This window comes from Syzygium oleosum, unplaced genomic scaffold (assembly GCF_021117445.2).
Source record: "Syzygium oleosum isolate NSW1041296 unplaced genomic scaffold, Sole_v2.1 Sole_v2.09, whole genome shotgun sequence".
Taxonomy (NCBI): domain Eukaryota; kingdom Viridiplantae; phylum Streptophyta; class Magnoliopsida; order Myrtales; family Myrtaceae; genus Syzygium; species Syzygium oleosum.
Window position 1 is genome coordinate 7,568,742 of NW_026607493.1, and position 21,033 is coordinate 7,589,774.

The 21,033-nt window shown below is 41.8% G+C and overlaps 2 protein-coding genes and 1 pseudogene across 2 annotated transcripts; all 3 read left to right on the forward strand.

The window, feature by feature from the left end:
- The first annotated feature begins 224 nt into the window (after positions 1-224).
- On the forward strand, positions 225-2,636 carry LOC115692438 (putative receptor protein kinase ZmPK1). Its single transcript, XM_030619279.1, has one exon. The coding sequence runs from the start codon at positions 225-227 to the stop codon at positions 2,634-2,636; it is 2,412 nt and encodes an 803-aa protein (XP_030475139.1).
- An 888-nt stretch (positions 2,637-3,524) lies between these two features.
- On the forward strand, positions 3,525-4,639 carry LOC115692427 (putative pentatricopeptide repeat-containing protein At1g17630; annotated as a pseudogene).
- An 8,322-nt stretch (positions 4,640-12,961) lies between these two features.
- On the forward strand, positions 12,962-15,609 carry LOC115662299 (putative receptor protein kinase ZmPK1). The gene has a single exon (XM_030584464.2). The coding sequence runs from the start codon at positions 13,054-13,056 to the stop codon at positions 15,478-15,480; it is 2,427 nt and encodes an 808-aa protein (XP_030440324.2). The 5' UTR covers positions 12,962-13,053; the 3' UTR covers positions 15,481-15,609.
- The last annotated feature ends 5,424 nt before the right edge of the window (positions 15,610-21,033 follow it).

The following is a 21,033-nucleotide window of genomic DNA, read 5'->3' on the forward strand; positions in this document are numbered from 1 at the left end:
TATAGTATTTGATCAAATACCGCAATAAAAGGATGTACCCCAGTTAGGCCAAAGTCATTGACCATTATATCTCTCCATATATATTATATATATGTTTGTGATCGACGTGCAACGAAACAATGCTAGAACTCTCTGTCCATTTGTATCCCAAACTCACATATAGTTTTCTCTAACTTATATGTGAAGTCCCAACCAAATTAATTTGATTTCCCAACACTCCAGCGATGAAACACGAAGCCATCACATTTTCGAGGTTTTCTCTCTTCCCACTCATTATCTTCTCCATATGTTTTTCCTTCGCAAGCTCAAACATTTTGCTATCGGTTGAAGAACATGACTCGCACTCCCTAACTTCCCCGGATAAGACCTTCACATGTGGCTTCTATGGCCTTGGAAGCAATGCTTACTGGTTCTCAATCTGGTTCACCTACTCCTCGGACAGGACTGTCGTTTGGACGGCCAACCGGGACAAGCCCGTGAATGGCCAAGGCTCTAAGGTCACGCTCCGGGGCACCGGCTCGTTGGTCCTGACCGATGTGGACGGTTCTGTGGTCTGGGAGACCCACACGACTTCCCCCGATGCCCCTTCGCTAGAGCTCTGGAATACGGGCAATCTTGTGCTGTTGCGTCCTGATGGGAGAATTTTGTGGCAAAGCTTTGATTATCCAACCGATACTCTGCTGCCAAAGCAGCTCCTCACTAAGAGCAAGAAATTGGTGTCATCTCTAAAAGGAGGAGCATTTTACTCTGGCTACTTCAATCTGTACTTCGACAATGACAACGTGCTGAGGTTGATGTATGACGGACCGGACATATCGAGCCTCTATTGGCCTGACCCGCGCTGCAGCGTGTCCACGAACGAGAGAACGAATGACAACAGCAGCCGGGTCGCAGTCCTAGATGAGACAGGCCATTTTCAATCGAGCGACTGGTTTCAGTTCAATGCTTCCGACCGAGGCCTGGGGATCAAACGGCGGCTGACAATGGGCCACGATGGGAACCTGAGGCTGTACAGCTTGGATGACCAGTCAGGGTCGTGGGCAGTGACGTGGCAGGCGCTTCCGTCACAGTGCTTGGTGCATGGGATATGTGGGAGGAATGGGATTTGTGTGCACACCCCTGAGCCCAAGTGCGCATGCCCTCCTGGTTACGAGATGAAAGAGCCTAGTAACTGGAACAAAGGTTGCAAGCCCAAGTTCAATTTCACTTGCTGCTCCAAGTCTCGGGACGTGAAGTTCGTGGCGCTTCCCAACACGGACTACAGCGGGTTCAATGCTGTCGAAAACAACAATGCCTCATTCAATTCCTGCAGGCAGGCCTGTTTGGATGACTACAGCTGCTTGGGCTTCATCTACTGGGAATCAAAAAGATGGTGCTCGACGAAGAGCTCGCTCTTTAACGGCTACCAGGTCCCGTCTTTTAATGGAACTTTACATCTGAAATTGCCCGTCTCCATGGTGGCATCCTTGGAGCCGATTCGCAACAGCAGCGATCCCGAGTGCTCCAGGGCCAGAGACCAATTATTCGTCGGTTCATCTAAGTTGTATGACACTACGGGCAAGAGGGTGAAATGGGCCTACCTCTATGGGTTCGCATCGGCGTTTGGGGTGGTCGAAATCCTCGTCTTTTTCTCGGGCTGGTGGATTCTCTTCAGGAAGGGTAATGTGCAGAGCATAGTGGAAGACGGGTACCATGCAATAACGAGCCAGTTCAGGAGGTTCAGCTATGAGGAACTCAAGAGCGCGACCCGGAACTTCAAGGGAGAGATAGGGAGGGGAGCGTCAGGACTGGTGTACAGGGGCATTTTAGCAGACGAAAGGGTCGTGGCCGTGAAGAGACTCGGAGATGTGTACCATGAGGAGGAGGTCTTCTGGGCTGAAGTCAGAACAATTGGGAAGATAAATCACATGAACCTGGTGAGGATGTGGGGGTTCTGTTGTGAGGGCAAGCGCAAGCTCTTGGTCTATGAGTATGTGGAGAATCAGTCCCTGGACAAGCACTTGTTCTCAGGGGACGTCATTGAGTGGAGGGATCGATTCAGGATCGTGCTCGGCACGGCCAAAGGCCTGGCCTACCTGCACCACGAGTGCCTCGAGTGGGTCATCCACTGCGATGTGAAGCCCGAGAACATCCTCTTGGACAAGACATTCGAGCCCAAGATCGCGGACTTTGGGCTGGCGAAACTGCTCCAGAGGGATGGTGCGAATTTGCAGTTTTCGCGCATAAGGGGCACAAAGGGCTACCTGGCACCCGAGTGGACCCTGAACCTCCCGATCACGGCGAAGGTCGACGTGTACAGTTACGGGGTAATGGTCCTGGAGATAGTGAGGGGGATTCGGCTCTCGAATTGGGTCATGAAGAAAGCGGAGAATGAGGAGCAGGAGGCCGAACTGACGGTCTTCATCCGGGAGATGAAGAGGAGGTATCAATGTGGAGAGGAATTGGGGATAGAGGATTTGGTGGACAAGAGACTGAAAGGACAATACAGCCGGAAGCAGGCAGGAGTGCTTGTTGAGATTGGTGTGACATGTCTGGAGGAGGACAGGAACAAGAGACCAACTATGGATTCAATAGTAAACCAACTGCTAGAATTTGTTGATGAAACAAAATTGCCTAAGCCAGATAATGAAGATTAGGCCATTTGCTGATGCTTTTGGTAACATGAAAGATTCGATTTCCAATTTTTCGCCTTTTTTGCTTAGCTTTAAGGGTTGGGTCATCATACTGTTATGTAATAAATTCATCTCATTCTATTTCTATCTGAAAATAAAAAGGACATTACTCATCCTGATCCTGCGAGAAGAATTTCCATTAAAGTAAAAGATGGCTTAGTTCAAGTCTCGAATGTGGTTTAGTCCAAGTTTGCTTTCAAGTCAAGAAGTCAAAGAATACCTAAAGGCAGGCCACTAGAGAGGAAGAAATAATGGTTCTTGATCGGCATATATTGACAAGGCGTCAGAGCAAGATGCTAAGGTCTCCTCTCACTCTGCACTAAATTATTGTTAGGACAATCTAAATCCATTGGTTAATTCGGAATTTTGGAGACACGGTCAAAAGGGATGATTCATTTTCTGCATCTGTTGAACCTCGCAATGCTTTTTGAAGCATGCTCGAGTACATATGAACGAAACAAAGAAACTTGACAAATTGATTGGATATTTCAACGGGGGGGACCACATGTAAGCACCTCATTTTCAGTCAATTAATCACTTATTTCAAATTTTGTGGCGTATGTATTTTGAGTTTTCTTTTTTAATCTTAAACACTTGAAATTTTCATAATATATGGACGTTGACATGAAAATTTGTTTCGAAATGGCTCCATGACTGGCAAGCGCGATGCTACATCTCAATCAAACGTTTTTTTGCCTTCAACATGAAGTTCAACTTCTACCTTTTGCTGTTTTGCCTATGTCCCTATATGTCCATTTCCAATTTCATTTATAACATCTGTCTTTAATATATTTCGGTTGAGCAAATACACGATACTATTGGAGTAAATTTTTCGATCCAGCCATTTCATGATTATGCGACGAGGCTTTTGAAATATTCTCCCAGCTCAAGAAATCCGATGGTTGTTCATTGGCGAGGCCCAATGTGATAAGTTGGAGCGCCATCATTGATGCATTTGCTTCTGCGGAAGAGGGAGAGAGTCTTTGGAACTCTACAGACAAATGCAGCTTGCCAACGTCGCGGGGAATGCTGCAACCGTCTCCAGTGCACAATCAGTTTGTGCAGAGTTGGCGGCACTCAACCTTGGTTGGGAAGTCCACGGACATGTGGTTTGGGCTTTCATGAATCATAACCTCCCGGTGGCAAACAGCTCGATCACAATGTACATGAGATGTGGATGCCTTAATGAGGAGAGCCTGGGGTTCACGAAACTTGATGTGAAGTAATTAGTCTCTTGGAACTCAATGATTGCAGGGTGTAAAATGCATGGTTTAGTTAAAGATGCAGAGAGATATTTTGATGGAATGGTGGAAACTGGAATTAAGCCAGATGAGGTCACTTTTGTTGCTGTTCTTTCTGCTTGTGGTCATGCAGGGCTTGTTGTTGAGGGTCTTTAACTTTATGATCGAATGACTGAAGAGTTTGGAATTGAGCCGCAGGTGGAACACTATGCATGTCTTGTTGATCTGATGATCCGATCTGGTTCCCTGGAGGTTGCTACAGAGATAGTAAAAGCCGTGCCATTCACACCTAATGCTTGTATTTGGGGAGCTCTTCTTAATGCTCGTAGGATGTTTAGAGATACAGATTTTGCAGAGGCAACAGCCTCACACATTTTCAATCAGAACTCAGAAACTACGGGAAGCTATATGCTTCTCTCTAACATTTATGCGGCAAATGGCCAGTGGGATGATTCTGTAAGAGTGCGGATTTCTGCCAAGTAGAAGGGTTTGAAGAAAGTCCCAGGCCAGAGTTGGATTTTTTTTTGTTTTTTTTGGTCAGAGGCCAGAGTTGGATTGAGTTGAATAAAAAAGTCTATGTTTTCGTCTGGGAGCGCCTTGCAGTTGGGTATGGAGGATGTTTATGGTGTTCTTGAAGAAATGACACTTAAAATGCAAACTGAAGATATTATACCTGCGATATTACTAAAGACAAGTAGCAATACAAAGCTGAGAATGCTTAATTAGTCTCTCTTCATGGAATTGCTAATTTTCTTCACCCATATGGCCAGTAGACTATTGGAAATTCTCTGTAGTCTTGAACAGATTGAGCTGGCAGAAGAAAAAAAGGGTTCCAGCAACTAAATTCTACTCATTGTTTAGATGCTTCTCATAACTTGCAGTGATTAGTTTGTGGAAAAGATTTCTCTGTACCATGCTGACTGGGCATATTGTTTTGTTAACGTGCAATGCACTGTTATTGACCCTTCAAATCTAATTGAAAGTTTCGGCCATATTTCTGCCTCATATTTTGGCGCGTTATGCATATCTTTAAGTACGAACTCTTGGAGGTATAAATTGCTTTAGCAGTGAGGACGGGGATTCACATCCCAGTTTAAACAGCACATCCTCAACCTAGGTTGCTTTGCAGCGCAATGAGCACAAGCATTAGGCGCCCTTGGGAATGCGGTTAACACAAAAGACTGAAAAGAAATATCCTCAACTGATATCCTCAATTAGCTTCTTACATCTCCAGTTGCCTTCATACGGTTGCTCAATGAGATCTTTAAAGACATTACCTGCGCCCATCTCAATATATACCTTTGGCCAGCCTTTCTTTTTAACTAGTAGTACACCATTCCAAACATCATGAAGGTCAACCTCTTCAGCAAAGAGAGCAGGCATGATGATTCCCCTACACCCAACAAGATTTCCATCGCTATCATAACAAGCAATTCCAACAGAGGCCTTATGTGTCTCTTGTACAAACGAACCATCACAAATTTGTTTTCATGTCCAGGTTTAGACCGGCCCTCCTCACACTGCCCTTCATCTGGAGTACTCTTCACAGCCTTACTAGGCTCTTGTACTCCCACAATGCATGATTGATCTGCCCAATAACACTCACGCGTAGGGGCTATATGATAAAAGACAGTATAATCAATCTTCTTCAACAAACCCCTCACCTCAGTCTTAATCAACTTGTTATCAACTTGTTGTAGCAGCCATCTATCAAAAGAAGTCATTGGGACTTATCAATCATAATTTTAGCTGCTGCAAACCACGCAGACCTCCACCATTCACAGCAAAGTAGCAGATGTTCCACTGATTGTCTCCCCAGAGAGAATGCAGTCTGGAGTTAATCCTTCTTTTGTATAAATTTTCCCCTGTTGCCACTGCCCCAGAGCACATCTTCCCAATAAAAGATGTTCCATTTTTGGCTGGCTAACCAAGTTCCATTCCAATTTCCATAATCTACTTTCCACTTTGCTAGAACTTGAAGCTTTAGCCACTTCAACTTTCTGTAACTGCTACTTCAAAGCCACTTGATGAGCAGATTTCACGGTGAAGGAACCATTCATGTTCCACGGCCAGAATAATTTGTCCCTCTCCTGACTCGAATAAATGGGGACTTTGGAAAGTAGCTTTATTCCCCTCCGACAGATTGGCTCAATGCTTTCCAGTTTCTATTCCTTTGTTTCCCCGTCAATTAGTTGAGCTACCTTCGTATCTCCATCTGCCTCCTCATCAGTTTTAGGATGGAGTTGGAAGTTCCAGGTATCACTAATCCACTTGTCAGATCAGACAAATAGATTCTCCATTAGCAACTTGCCGTAAATCACCTTCTTTCAGAAGTGATCTTCCCTCCAGGATGCTCCTCCATGCCCAAGATGTCTTGCCTCCTTTAAATGCTTCCTAGAAAGAACAATGAGAGACATACAAGACTTTAAGTAATCGAACGCGCAGGTCCTTTGGGCAATGTATAGTTCTCAATGTCACTTTGGCTGGGAGAGTAGTATTAAACTTCATTATGTCCCTAAAACCTATACCCCATAAGCCTTAGAAATAACTAACTTGTTCCAACACTTCCAATGTACTCTTCTTTCATCTTATTTCTGCCCCCACCATAATTAGCAATAGCTGCATCCAACCCCTCACGCCACTTTTTAGGGAACTCGAAACAGGCCACAGAATATGTTGCAACTGCGTAGGCAACTGCCTTTATCAAGATCTCTCTTCCAACATCAGATAGAAATATTGCTTTCCACCCTTCATCCTCTGGATTTTACAGTCTTCAAGGCCTCTGTTATGGACCTACCCAGATAGTAGGTAGACCCAAATATACCTGGGTACGGCGCCTTAGCTACTCCCAAGTCTGCACTGAGATCCTTTCTCATCAGCGAAAAATAGGTGTGTTAGCTCAGGACTGTCCCTTTTCAGTCAAATTCACTGCAATGTGCCTGTTTGTACAGATTTTACAAGTAAATGAGAGAGTACATCAGCAATAAGCATGAAAAGATAGGGGGGAAAGGGGATCTCCTTGTCTAATACCTCCACTAGGAATGACTTTCCCAGACCTTTTCCCATTATTTATCAATTCATAGGAGACAGATCTAACACCAGTCCCGATCCAGTCAATCTACACCCTCTCACAGCTCAGCTGAAACATAACATACTTCAAGAAATTCCATTCAACTCTATCATAGGCATTAATCATATGTAATTTCAGTGCAGACAATCTTTCCCCTTCTTCTTTAGTTTCATATGCTGAAATACCTCCTGTGCCATAATGATGTCATCATGGATGAGTCTTCCTTCAATTTTATTCTAATATGACTAAATGAAGCAACTATTTTATTCTATCAACTCGAATTTTAGATATTGTTTTATAGAGAAAATTGCATAAACTAATAGACCTAATATGAGAGATGTCTACAGGATTTGACATTTTTTTAATAAGGACTACTGAAGTATCATTCAAGGATGAAGGAAGGACACCTGCATCAAAGGAATTCCTCGCTGCTGTGGTGACAAAGGGCCCAAGAACATTCCAATACTTGTGGTAAAGAAGCCTGGATAACCATCAAGTCCTGGTACCTTGAGAGAGCCAAGCTGAAAAGTGGCAGTTTTCACCTCATTGTTAGTTACACACTGCAGTGTAGCTGAATTCATCTCCCCAGTAACTAAAGAAGAAATCTATCCCTCTAAGAATATCCCAATTCACTCCATCACTTTTAAAAAGATCATAGTAAAAGCTTTCAAACACAGCAATGACCTCCAATTCTTTTTGCATTCACCTAGATTGATCCACGTTTACTCTTAGATTTTAGTGGTTTGGTGAAAAAACTTGGTCTTTCTATTTCCAAAAGTGAGCCAATTAACCCGTGATCTCTAATGCCAGTGCCATTTCCTCCATTCTCCAGTCATCAACCAGTTCTTGTATAATCTCTCCTTCCATCTTATAGTCATCATCAGTGGAGCCCTCCTCCAGTACTTCAGCTAATTTCTTTTTCAGTTCCTCTTTTCCTCCTGCTATAAGGGCAGTCGTTTTTCCTCCACTTAAGTAAAGCATGCTGGCATTTGACAAGTTTGGCCTGCACCGCATTAAGATTTTGGGCTTCGAGCAGGTAATTCCTGGCTTTAGTAAAAGATAGATAATTATAAGTACAAGATAGATAATTAACAATTTATATCATCCCTAAACATAAATAGCGAGTTCATATATATTATAGGATTTTTTGTGTGCATGTAAGTAGGGCCATTTTCTCAAAGACGTACTAAAGTGGACATCGTCTCAAATGAGGGCATTAATTGGCCAATTTAATCTCAAATAATGTCCCGAGCTCAATAATCAGCTAAATCTTTGCCGGCAGGCTTATTCCAGCAGCAACATCAGGGTCAGTTTTGTCCAATTTTTTCTGTTTTGACCCAATTTGAAGAAGCCCTAATTGAAGCTACAATTCGTGCTAACCAATTAAATTAATGGCAAAAACCCTAACAACCAAAAAGCCCCAAATTGAATTCTTATTGAAGATAGGGTTCTTCAAGGGTTTTCTATCTCTCTTGCTATGCCGAAGTCTCGATCTCCCGACACCAAATTTCTGCTCGCCCTCTTCAAGTCTCTCGTTGCGAGCTCTATCCTCAGCTGGAGGGGCATCCATCTAAATTTCAGCGTCCTCATTTTTTATCATTTTGATTTTGTAAGTTTGTTATATATTGGATTCGGTGTTGATGAGTTACGTGTTTGTGTCTTAAACGTGCATAGTGAATGCCTAATCTCCTTAGAAGAGATTTGTACTACTCGCTGGACTGTGGTTGCCGATTCCATTCGTCTTACATGTTTTTCAAGTTCCTCGGTTGGCAGCAGATAGAACAAGAGCGTTCATGTTATCGCCAGGGCATTTTTAATAGGAGGAATTTTGGGCATGAACTTAGTTAGTTATATATTTCTGAGCTATATATGATTGAACCGAGTTTGTTGGATTTAATTATTAGTTAAAAGTGTACCTATTCTTTTATATGGATTATATAAACTCTAATGTTATAACTAACCTGCTGATTTATCATACATACATACATACATACATATATATGAAGATATATATTTTGATAATAGGTTGTTGGCTTCTGTTTGAGGCTGCATCCTTCCAATGGAAAAGCGATTGTGCCATTCTCCCATTCTTGTTGGTTTCGGGGTGTGACAGTCGGGAGGAATTTAGGAAGAGGTGTGAGGGTTATTCACCAAAAAAAGTTCTAACTTGGTTGGTTGAGTGCATGGAGAGCGCTATATCATCGTATTAATAGAATATAACATAAAACCACCATACCGCCGGAACATCAAACCGGTCAAAAATCGATTTTGACCTTATTCAATCCTCAAACATGTGCCTGATTGAACTAGATCAACACATTAAAAACATAAATTTGAGGGGAGGGGGGGTCCGATCTCAAAAATCACAAATTTACTATTTTTGCAATTTTGAGCTATCAGGCTCACTAAAGAAATTTTTTGTACTATTAGTACGAAACTCATCTTAGGTAAAATTTTGGACCTCTAAATTAGGGAAAATTGCATCAACAGTCCTCAACGTTTCATTTAATATACAATCGAATCATAAAAGTTTGAAAAAAATGCAATCAAGTCCTTCTAAAAGAATGCGCACCCAATATTTGCCCAACATGGCGGTTTTCAATATTTGTTAGTTTATGTGCGCTGACGTGGCGACTTCAGGTAAACCCGAAGTAGTAATCCCGAGACAATTTAGATCCTTCATTCTTGACTTTTCTGGAAGCACATAGGGGTCGAGGTCACCGCTGCATTTCTTAGGGGAACTGTCACAAAAGAAAGATTCGTGTTTGAGACCGAAATAAAGGGACAAAAGTCGCCCAAAAATTATTAACAAAACAAAGGAGACTGAACACAGAAAATTTGGTTTTGGATGATTGGGACGTGATCTCTTTGGGGCCGCCAGGCAAAAGACGAAACGAAACGAAAGCCTGCCCACAGACCGTTCTATCCATGCGAACACGAGAAGGCAGGTTTAGGTCATACCACATCGAGACACGCAATAAGGTATTTCGGTGTTTTCAAATCGATTACCATAATTGTATTATTGACTCGAGCGAGCGAACGTGAATGCACCAAAATGGTGGCGAGTGAAACCTTAGATGAAGAGAGATTATAAAAGAAGTTTACATTTCATAATATTCTAACTTCAAAGAGTGAGATATGTAAATATTTCAGATGAGAAATTCATAAATCGCAGATTACATTTACTAAGAGCTATATCGAGTACCTTTGTCTCAATCACTTTGGCAATCAATTTCGTTCCATTTGCTATCGGAGCTACCTAATTTGGAAGATCCGGTATTGGGATTTACCTAAATTAACAAATTGAGTGATACCTTGCCCACCTCCCTTCATGTTTTGCTTTCTGCCGTCCTTGTTTCAAGAAAATGAAGTGCTCGTGGAATAAAGCAACCCTGTGCTCCTTCTTGATTGGGAATATGGAGCCGTGGGAATTGACTTCATGTTCTTTTAAGTCACAAAATAGATATTTAAACGGAATTGACATGAATACAACGACAAAATCATCTGACAAACTCGAAAGCGACACGAATTGATTCGAATTTCCAACATATACATAAGTTTTATAAAACAAATTAACAAACAAATATGGTGCTTTTCAATGACAAGACTTGGCACGTCTATAGAACCCAATTGTAGCATGTGAACATAAATTGCCGGCACACTTCAATCAATATTTGGTAGTTTATTCAAACGGGGGTTGACATTCTATATTTCACGGACAAGGCATAACCAACACGCAAGGTCCTTAAAGTCTGCCCTTCACATATGTTAGAGTTTCTTTTTGTGACGAGCAGATGAATGAATGATTATGTACCATAAGAGTGAGATAATCCCAACAAGTTTTTCGCCTCAGGCTCGCTCACTCCCTGATAACATACCCCCATGAAGCGTGCTCTAAGAAGCATTTTGTCAAACACATTGGGGCTATTGTAATTCCGGGCAGAGTTTTACACGAACCCAACTCACATGGGCATCATGAAAACAGAAACTTGCAGAAGCGATCGCAGACACTCGTGCAGATCAATAGAAACTATTGCAATGACATGTAAGGTTCAAATGGTGCATGTTAAAGTCTAATGCAACGAGCAAGTGAATTCCTACAAATTGGCTACTATGTGGAGACTTTCAATCTCCACCTTCTCGAATTATTAGTTCTATTTGTAATGTTGGGGATGCCCCTAAGCTTCTGTATTTCATTTGATAAATGATACTTACATTTTGCACCAAATAAAAAAAAAAAAAAAGACATTGTTTCCAGTCAATTTCCACGCTGGTCTATTTTTGGACCATTGGAATAATCCCCAGATTAGTATTTTCAGATGTGGCCATTTTACAAACTTGCGATTGCGACTTGGCTTTTCTTATTGCGATTTTCTCAGCCAATCGGACCCAACTCGAACCCTTTACAAGGCCAGGACAACAATTGACTGACCCTAAGAAGATTATTTTACATTGATTTTTATAATTTTCTTAATTTGATATCTAATCCTCGACGTGATCCTTGACTAAATGCGGAAACTGGTTAGTAATCTCTTTTGAAAGCGAATAGTATTGTTTTCTGTGGAGAGTTGGTGAGTCCCACCGCACAATGTAAAACATCAATCAAATGTCCGAATAGGGAGAAAAGAATCTTGTTAAAGACTGTCCTGGGACACCAGTTAAAGAACCATTTTAAAGAAAGTGAACAATTTTCTAGTGCACCGTGGTTATTATGTTTTGTAATCGACGCATTCGAAATCAAAACAATCCTTAGTAGATATACTTATTAAGTACTTCTTGATTTCCAATTGTTTAATCAGCTAATTGAAGTTAAACATGTAAGTAGGGGTGTACAGTTTCCCAATTGGGAAGTGTATATGCTCAAACCTGAAATGTACTCTATAGGTACTAGTTCCAGGTTTTTGAAACCTAGAACGCATCCTATAGACTCTTGGAACCACCCGGAAACATATCAGTTCCACAGGTTCTAGGATACACTCAATCACATATCTTTTTTCGAAAGAAGAATCTATGCGAAAAAAATTGTCACATAGTTATCAACACACTGTACATTCAACCCAAAATATTAAGATCACGTGATACGCTACATGTTAATGTTAGTAAAATTAAATAAAGAAGTGAATCAGTTTCCACTCATCTTTTATATCTATGAGTTTAGATGAAAGCCTATCCAACTGTACTAAGAGCATGAACAAAAATGTGCCGACAAAGACATAGCCGGACTTGTCCCAGAGAGAGGGAGGGGGAAATGAAGTTGGAGATTTATTTTTTTTCTAATAGGATTGGAGATTGCTTATGAACTAGGCTTTTCACGCATAGAAATGTCAAAAAATCGTAAAGAAAAAGAGAAAGCCATAAATAATTAGGTATACTTATGTTTAATTAAGAAATGTCATATAAGGTAAACTCATACGTTCATGGTGCAAAGTGGATGACCTTAAATTCTGGCACCTATCATATACTTCTCAATTCCGAAATTTTGAAATTTGAAACTTATCATGCAAGCTCTAGCACCTATTATGGAATCTACCCTACCATGGAGGTTCTCTACAGTCTACAGGTTCGCGGATCCTCCTACCCACCTGTAGTAAGTTGGCGTAAATATTTGAGGTTTTTAAATTTATTTTAAGCGACCCATTGGAAATAATTCGAATAGTGAATCATATTTGTTACAATTGCCTACTTCTTTTCCCTTGATAATAATTCCGCTAGTGCCTCTGAAGCTATGTCACGGCAGATGTGGACCAAGGTTAATCAAAACAAATCGTGTGAACCAGAATTTCTCCTTTGTCCCATCTTATTTGGCCTTTTAGCGGTTTATACTCGACTCTGCAATGCCATTCATATAAAACTTGATCAGACGTCGAAATAAAGGTATGTACCCCACTTGTGACGGGGACAGGTATCATGTTCCTAAAACCAAAGAAAGACATTCAATTTGGGCGAGTCATTGACTTTTATTTCTAACCATTCATACGTGTGCGCGCGCGTCATCGACGTGCACTTCAGATATCTGTAAACAAAATAAAATTCAGAACTCTCTGTCCATACATTTTCCCAAACTCCAGAGATGAAACACAAAGCCATCCCATTTTCAAGCTTTACTCTCTTCCCACTCATTATCTTTTCCACATGTTTTTCCTTTGCAAGCTCAGACGTTTTGCATAGAGGCTCTTCTCTATCAGTTGAAGAACATGACTCCGACACTCTCACATCCCCAGAGAAGACCTTCACATGCGGCTTCTATGGCCTTGGAGGCAATGCTTACTGGTTCTCAATCTGGTTCACCAACTCCTTGGACAGGACCGTCATTTGGACTGCCAACCGGGACAATCCTGTTAATGGCCGAGGCTCCAAGGTCACTCTCCGGGGCAACGGCGCGTTGGTCGTGACTGACGTGGATGGTTCCGTGGTTTGGGAGACCAACACGACGTCCACCAATGCCAGTTCGCTCGAGCTTTTGAATACAGGCAACCTTGTTCTGAGTAGTCCTGATAGGAAAATTCTATGGCAAAGCTTTGATTATCCAACTGATACTCTGCTGCCATACCAGCTCCTCACTAAGAGCAAGAAATTGGTGTCATCTCTAAAAGGAGGAGCATTTTACTCTGGCTACTTCAACCTGTACTTCGACAATGACAATGTGCTGAGGTTGATGTATGATGGACCGGATATATCCAGCCTCTATTGGCCTAACCCAGACTTAGACGTGTTCGCAAATGGGAGAACGAATTACAATAGCAGCCGGATCGCATTCCTAGATGAGACAGGCCATTTTCAATCGAGCGACCAGTTTCAGTTCAATGCTTCCGACCGAGGCCGTCGGATCAACAGGCGGCTGACAATGGACCAGGACGGGAACCTGAGGCTCTACAGCTTGGACAAGCAGTCTGGATCGTGGTTGGTGACGTGGCAGGCGCTTCCAGGATTGTGCAATGTGCACGGAATATGTGGGAGGAATGGGATTTGTGTGTACACACCTGAGGCCAAGTGCACCTGCCCTCCTGGTTATGAGATGAGCGAGCCTAGTGACTGGGACAAGGGTTGCAAGCCCAAGTTCAATTTCACTTGCTCCTCTAAGTCTCAAAACGTGAAGTTCTTGGCGCTTCCCAACACGGACTATTATGGGTTCGACGGCATCTACAACAACAACGCCTCCTTCAATTTCTGCAGGCAGGCCTGTTTGGATGACTGCAGCTGCTTGGGGTTCAGCTACCGGGAATCGCAAAGATGGTGTTTCGGGAAGAGCTTGCTCTTCAGCGGCTACAAGGCCCCGTCTTTTCCCGGAACTTTACATCTGAAACTGCCTATCTCAATGGTTGCATCCTTGGAGCAGATTCACAACGGCAGCGATCCCAATTGCTCCGCGGTCGGAGACCAATTAACAATAGGTTCATCTACCACGTATGACACTATAGGCAAGAGGGTGAGATGGACCTACCTCTACTGGTTCGCTTCCGCGATTGGGGTGGTTGAGATCCTTATCTTTTTCTCGGGTTGGTGGATTCTATTTAGAAAGCGTGATGTGCAGAGCATAGTGGAAGATGGATACCGCGCGATAATGAGCCAGTTCAGGAGGTTCAGCTATGCAGAACTTAAGAGCGCGACCCAGAACTTCAAGGGAGAGATAGGGAGAGGAGCGTCAGGATCGGTGTACAAGGGCGTTTTATTGGACGAAAGGGTTGTGGCCGTGAAGAGACTCGGAGATGTGTACCATGAGGAGGAGGTCTTCTGGGCCGAAGTCAGTACAATTGGGAAGATAAATCACATGAACCTGGTGAGGATGTGGGGGTTCTGTTGTGAGGGCAAGCACAAGCTCTTGGTCTATGAGTATGTGGAGAATCAGTCCCTGGACAAGCACTTGTTCTCGGGGAACATCATCGAGTGGAGGGATCGGTTCAGGATCGCGCTTGGCACGGCCAAAGGCCTGGCCTATCTGCACCACGAGTGCCTCGAGTGGGTCATCCACTGCGATGTGAAGCCTGAGAATATCCTCTTGGATAAGACATTTGAACCCAAGATCGCAGACTTTGGGCTGGCAAAACTGCTCCAGAGGGACAGCATGAATTCGCAGTTCTCAAGCATAAGGGGCACAAAGGGCTACATGGCGCCTGAGTGGGCCTTGAACCTCCCGATCACAGCGAAGGTCGATGTTTACAGTTATGGTGTGATGGTCCTGGAGATAGTGAGGGGGGTTCGGCTCTCGAATTGGGTCTTGAAGAAAGCAGAAAACGAGGAGCAGGAAACCGAGCTGACGGTCTTCATCTCGGAGATGAAGAGGAGGATTCAATGTGGAGAGGATTTGGGGATAGAGGATTTAGTGGACAAGAGATTGAAAGGGCAATATAGCAGGAAGCAGGCAAGAATGCTTGTTGAGATTGGCGTGTCATGTGTGGAGGAGGACAGGAACAAGAGACCCACCATGGATTCAGTAGTAAATCAGCTGCTAGAACTTGATGATGAACCTAACTTGCCCAAGACAGATAATGAAGATTAAGCCTCTTGCCAATGCTTTTGGTGACACGAAAGATCGATTTCCAATATTTTGCCTTTTTGTTTTGCGTAAAAGATTGTATCATCCACATTTTACGTGAGAAATTCATCTCATTCTGTTTTTATCTTAAAATGAGGAGGAGATTATTTGTCATGACACTGTAAGAAGAATCCGAATTGAGCTAAAAAAATTTTAAAGTTCAGGTCTCGAAGACGGATTACTTCAAATTTGCTTTTAAGAAGATGATTTAATCCAAGTCAAAAAGTCAAAGAATACCTAAAGAAAGGCCACTGGAGAGGGAGAAATATTGGTGCTTGATTGGCAATATAGAGTGAGAAGGCGTGAGAGCAAGATAATAAGGTCATGTCCCCACTGCATTAAATTCAAACATTTCAGCGCGGCCGGCCACATTTGTGACGTGACAGCAGCCGACCAAAGCTTCCTCTTTTGAGGCATGGTCGAGTATATGAACGAAACAAAAAAAACGTCAGAAAATTCGAGGTGCGTGCAGTTGAATACCTTCTCAGTGTTAAAACAAAATTTTCATGATGTATAAATGTGAGAAAATTTCGAACTTGAAGCTGTGCCATTTTTCAAAGGAGGATTTAAAATGAACTTTATTTTAAATAAGGACTCAAAGGTTAAGTTTCAATACCAAATAAGAGAGTGAGCTTGCCAGCCGGTCAATGTTCATCGATCGGTAAGCAAGTGATTTTTATGACGGTGAAACAGGTGCACTTTTGTCAAAAAAAAATTCCCTAAAAAATAAACACCCTAAATTACTTCTTTCTTCCCTTCTTCCCAACTACTTCTTTCCCTGCACCTTCTCTCTCTGCCTCTTTCACTTGCCCTATCCATACAACAAAAGAAAAACACGCAAACACCAATAAAAACTCATTGAGCCGAAATTGCATTTGCACCGGAAAACAGAAGCTTTCCAAGTATGACTCGCCGGTGATCAAGTCGATGAACCCGGAGGTGCACTCCCGCACGGTCTCGTTGGCGTCCTTGGTTATCTTGCCGTTGGTGGGGATGGGGAGGGCCTTGTTCATGATGCAGGTAATGTTGGCAAAAGGGAGGTACACTGCTCGCGGACGCCGGAGCAAGGGTTGTGGTTGCTGCTCTCGTGGTCACCGCCGCCGGGACTCGCTAGAGCCTCCGCCATTGTAACGCTCGGGATTGAGCAATTGAAATAAACGGCGAGCGGCATGAGAAAGCTCCATCATCGCCGCTGGAAGGCACCAGATCGAAAACCTTAGCTCATCGAAAGTTTTAAGGATTTAATTGCACTTTCGTGATAAATTTTAGAACTTATTTGCACTTTTTGAAAGTTTTAAGACTCGATTGTACTTTTATGATAAATTTTAAGACTTGATTGCACTTTTTGAAAGTTTTAGGGCTCCATTGCACTTTTACGATAAGTTTTAGAACTCCAAATTTACTTATCCTTTCTTTATATTTGGCCAATTTTTTTTGTCAAACATTTGATCAATTTAGTTCTAAATATTTGGACAAGTTGCCAACATAGCCCTTCTGGCTAATTTTGGCCAGAAATTACTGACATGGCGGTCTAGTCAACGCCAGCTGGAAATCTAATGAAAGAAAAAATAAAAATAAAATAAAAGAAATAAAAAGAGGAAAAAAAGAAAATTCAGAAAATTTTTAGAAAAAATTGCAAAAAAAAATTCCGTTAGACCTAGCCATGCCACAAATGATGGGCCGCGTTAATTAGACCACCGCATCAGTGATTTCCGATTGGAAGGAGTACATTGGTAACACCAAAAGGTTTAAAACAAAATTGAAAAATTTAGAATTGAAGTGATCGCCATACAATATATTTAAAACTTTTTTGGTAATTTCCCCTAAAATATTTCGAACTTCCATAACAATGATCATGCATAACACAATAAAAATTGTGCATTGCAAATATCTCTAGACGCTCTTATCTAAATACATGTTAATGCCTTGTCGAAAACTATTTCTGATCGAAAGTTTATTATTGTCTATGAGATAATTATCTTTCGGATCGTCATATTTTGTTGAATTTTTTTGGAGTCTTTGGCTTAAAAGGCGTCTCATTTTTATGGGGGGAATTACCAAAAAAGTCTTAAACTTATTGCACTTGTTCCAATTTAATTATAAACTTTTCAATTGAAACCTAAACCTTTTGACAATTTGCCAATGTAGTCCACCCAGGCAATTTTGATTGGAAATCACTGATGTGAACGCTGACCGTCTTACATGGCATAGTCGGCAATGACGTGGACATTTTTATTATTTTTAATATATTTTTGGATTTTGCATAATATTTTAATCATATTTAGTAATTTCTTTTTCTTTTCTTTTACTTTTTTTCCTTTCTTCCTCCGTTGGTCATTGGGCCTCGGCGATGGCCGACGACCAGCCACTGACAATGACTAACGAGGGGTGACCTCGCCGACCTTGCTAGATCCTACAAGGCTCGACCTCACCAGCTTTGGGCGAGGCTCGACCTCATTGGACCTAGCGAAGCGAGCGAGTGAGGTCGCCCCTCTCTAGATCCCGGCGAGGTTGAGCCTTGCCCGAAGCTAGCGAGGTCGCCCCTCGCTAGATCACAACGTGGGTGACCTCACCTGAGGATGGCGAGAGCAACCCTCGACGGTTGTCACCTTTGGCTGGTCTTCGGCCATCGCCAAGGCCCAACAACCGACAAAGGAAAAAAAAAATATAATAAAAAATTCTAAAAATTGTTCACGTTAACACCGATCATATAATGTAGAAGGGTCGGAGTTCACGTAAGCAATTTCCGATCAAAATTGACCGATGGACTACATTGGTAAATTATCAAAATGTTTAGGAATAAATTGGCTAAATTAAAAGATTCAAAACTAATTAATACAAGTGTAATAGATTTATGACTTTTTTGAATTTTTCCATTTTTATGCTACGAGGACATGGCCAAGTACAAGGCCGTAGATTTGTCAAATCAATTTTTTGGAGTACAAAACAAAAAAAGATTCTAGTATATATGCAAAAGGGATAAGTGCATTCAAAGTCCTAAAACTTGTCACGAAAGTGCAATCGAGTCCTAAAACTTTCAAAAAGTGCAAACAAGTCATAAAACTTGTCACGAAAGTGCACTTGAATCCTAAAACTTTAAAAAAAGTGCAAACAAATCCTAAAACTTATCACGAAAGTGCAAACAAGTCCTAAAACTTGTCAAATTGATTCAATCAAGTCCTTCCATTGATTGTGCTTTTTGAAAATTTTAGGACTTGTTTGTATTTTTGTGACAAGTTTTAGGACTTGTTTGCACTTTTGTGACAAGTTTTAGGACTTATTTGCACATTTTGAAAGTTTTAGGACTCAAGTGCACTTTCATGATAAGTTTTATGACTTGTTTGCACTTTTTGAAAGTTTTAGGACTCAATTACACTTTTGTAACAAGTTTTAGGACTTCTAGTGCACATATCCCTATGCAAAAGCTCTAAAATAGATCCGTCAAATTTTGATTTTGGTCGAAAAAGAAACGCACTTCGTTAGAAACTAGAGTAAAGTTAGTGCAAAATATGGGCATAACAAACTAAAGGAGCCTGTGGGGGAACCGCAAGCCAACTACAAGGAAAAGTCTTCTTGCGATAAACCTTCACAATCCAATCCACAACTTGATTTGCGTCTCTGAGACAATAGGCTCGCCAACTGGACACCTCTAAGTTGGCCCAGAATCTACAATAAGTTGGGCCAGCCGGATCTGTCAAATTGATAAGCCCCAATGTCTACTGGTGACAAAAGAAGAATCCTATGACTAGGTAATGGCAACCTTATTAGTATTGGTGCCGGAGGACTTGGTCACTCTCTTGTAATATGTCGAAAGAACCGGACAATTCTACGTTGAACAAAAACAAAAAAAAAACCCCTTAAAACTTATCCCTCTATAAACTTCCACGATGGTTGATAAGTTTGATATATCATTGGCGAATTTCTTCAATTGAATCTACAAAAAGGATGAAAGGAAAGTTCACTTAAGCTTCCTTGGAGAGATTAGTGAGAATGTAGAATAGGTGAGAGTGGGATTGAGTCCACCTATTCTACTTATAGAGTAAAAAAACTTCTCAAATAAAAGATCTTCCATTATGGACATCATATGTGTCGTAACTTTCGTACGACGCTCACTTGAGTGTCATAACTTTTAAAAATGTTCACCCAGATACCAAAAATCCGACGTGGCATGACACTCATGGTGAATGTTATTTAAAAATTTATGATAATCAAATAAGCGCCGTATGAAAGTTATGACACTTGTAGTATTCTTTCCCAAAGATCTTCCCTTATGGGGTCTTTAGAAATTAGCTCTCTTTCCCCCTCCAACGGATTGTGCTTAATGTGTCCCAGTTTCCATTCCGTTGTCTCCCCATCAATTGGTTGAGCTACCTTCGTTTCTCTTATCTGCATCCTCATCAGTTTTAGGATGGAGATGGAAGTTCCAGGCATCAGGTATTCACTTGTCAGACCAGACACAAATATATTCTCCATTATCAACATGCCATAGAGCAACTTCCTTCAGAAGTGATCATCTTCCCTCCCGGATGCTAGTCCATGCCGAAGATGCCTTGCCTCCTTTAGATGCTTCCAAGAAAGAACAATGAGGGAATTATAAGCCATATAGTAATCAAACCCACAGGTCATCTGGGCAGTGAATAATTCTCCTTGCCACTTTGGCTAGGAGGGTAGTATTGATCTTGATTATGTCTCTAAACCCCATGCCCCACCAGCCTTAGCAATAGTCAACATATTCCAACAGGATCTAGCTATAGCTGCATCCAACCCCTCGCACCAATTTTTAGGGAACTTAAAACAGGCCATAGGATATATTGGAACTGCATTGGCAACTGCCTTTACGGGGATCTCTCTCCTAGCATCAGATAGAAACATTGCTTTCCCACCCATCATCCTTTGGATTTTACAGTCTTCAAAGCCTCTGTTTTGGACCTACCCTAGATAGTAGATAGACCCAAATATTTAACGGGGCACTGCACCATAGCTACTCCCGGGTCTGCCCTGAGAGCACTTCTCAAGTCCTGGCCAATATTAAGAACAAAGAAGAGAGTGGATTTTTGGGTATTAACCAACTATGAGGGTCGACAATAATTGTCAATAATCTGTCTCAAAGCACAACAATTGTCTTTAGTAGCCATAAGAAAGAAAACACGATGATCAGCTAAAATAGGTGTGTTAGCTCAGGACTATCCCTTTCAGTCCAATTCCCTGTAATGCGCCTGTTTGTACAGCTTTTATGATGGATGAGTCTCCCTTTCCTGAATTTCATATGGTAAAATACCTCATGAGCCACAATAGTGTTATGTCGGATGAGTCTGCCTTCAATGAAAGCCTTTCGACATGGAGTAACGAGTAAAGAAGCCACTGTTTATTCATTAACAAGGGTTTCGGATATTGCTTTGAAGAGAATATTGCATAAACTAGGCCTATAACGAGAGACTTCTATAGGATTTGGCATTTTTAGAATAAGAACTACTAAAGTATTATTCAGGGATGAACGAAGGACATCTGCATCAAAGA

Excerpts from the sequence above, each read along its gene's own strand:
- LOC115692438 (XM_030619279.1), top strand. The coding sequence starts at position 225 with ATGAAACACGAAGCCATCACATTTTCGAGGTTTTCTCTCTTCCCACTC.
- LOC115662299 (XM_030584464.2), top strand. The coding sequence starts at position 13,054 with ATGAAACACAAAGCCATCCCATTTTCAAGCTTTACTCTCTTCCCACTC.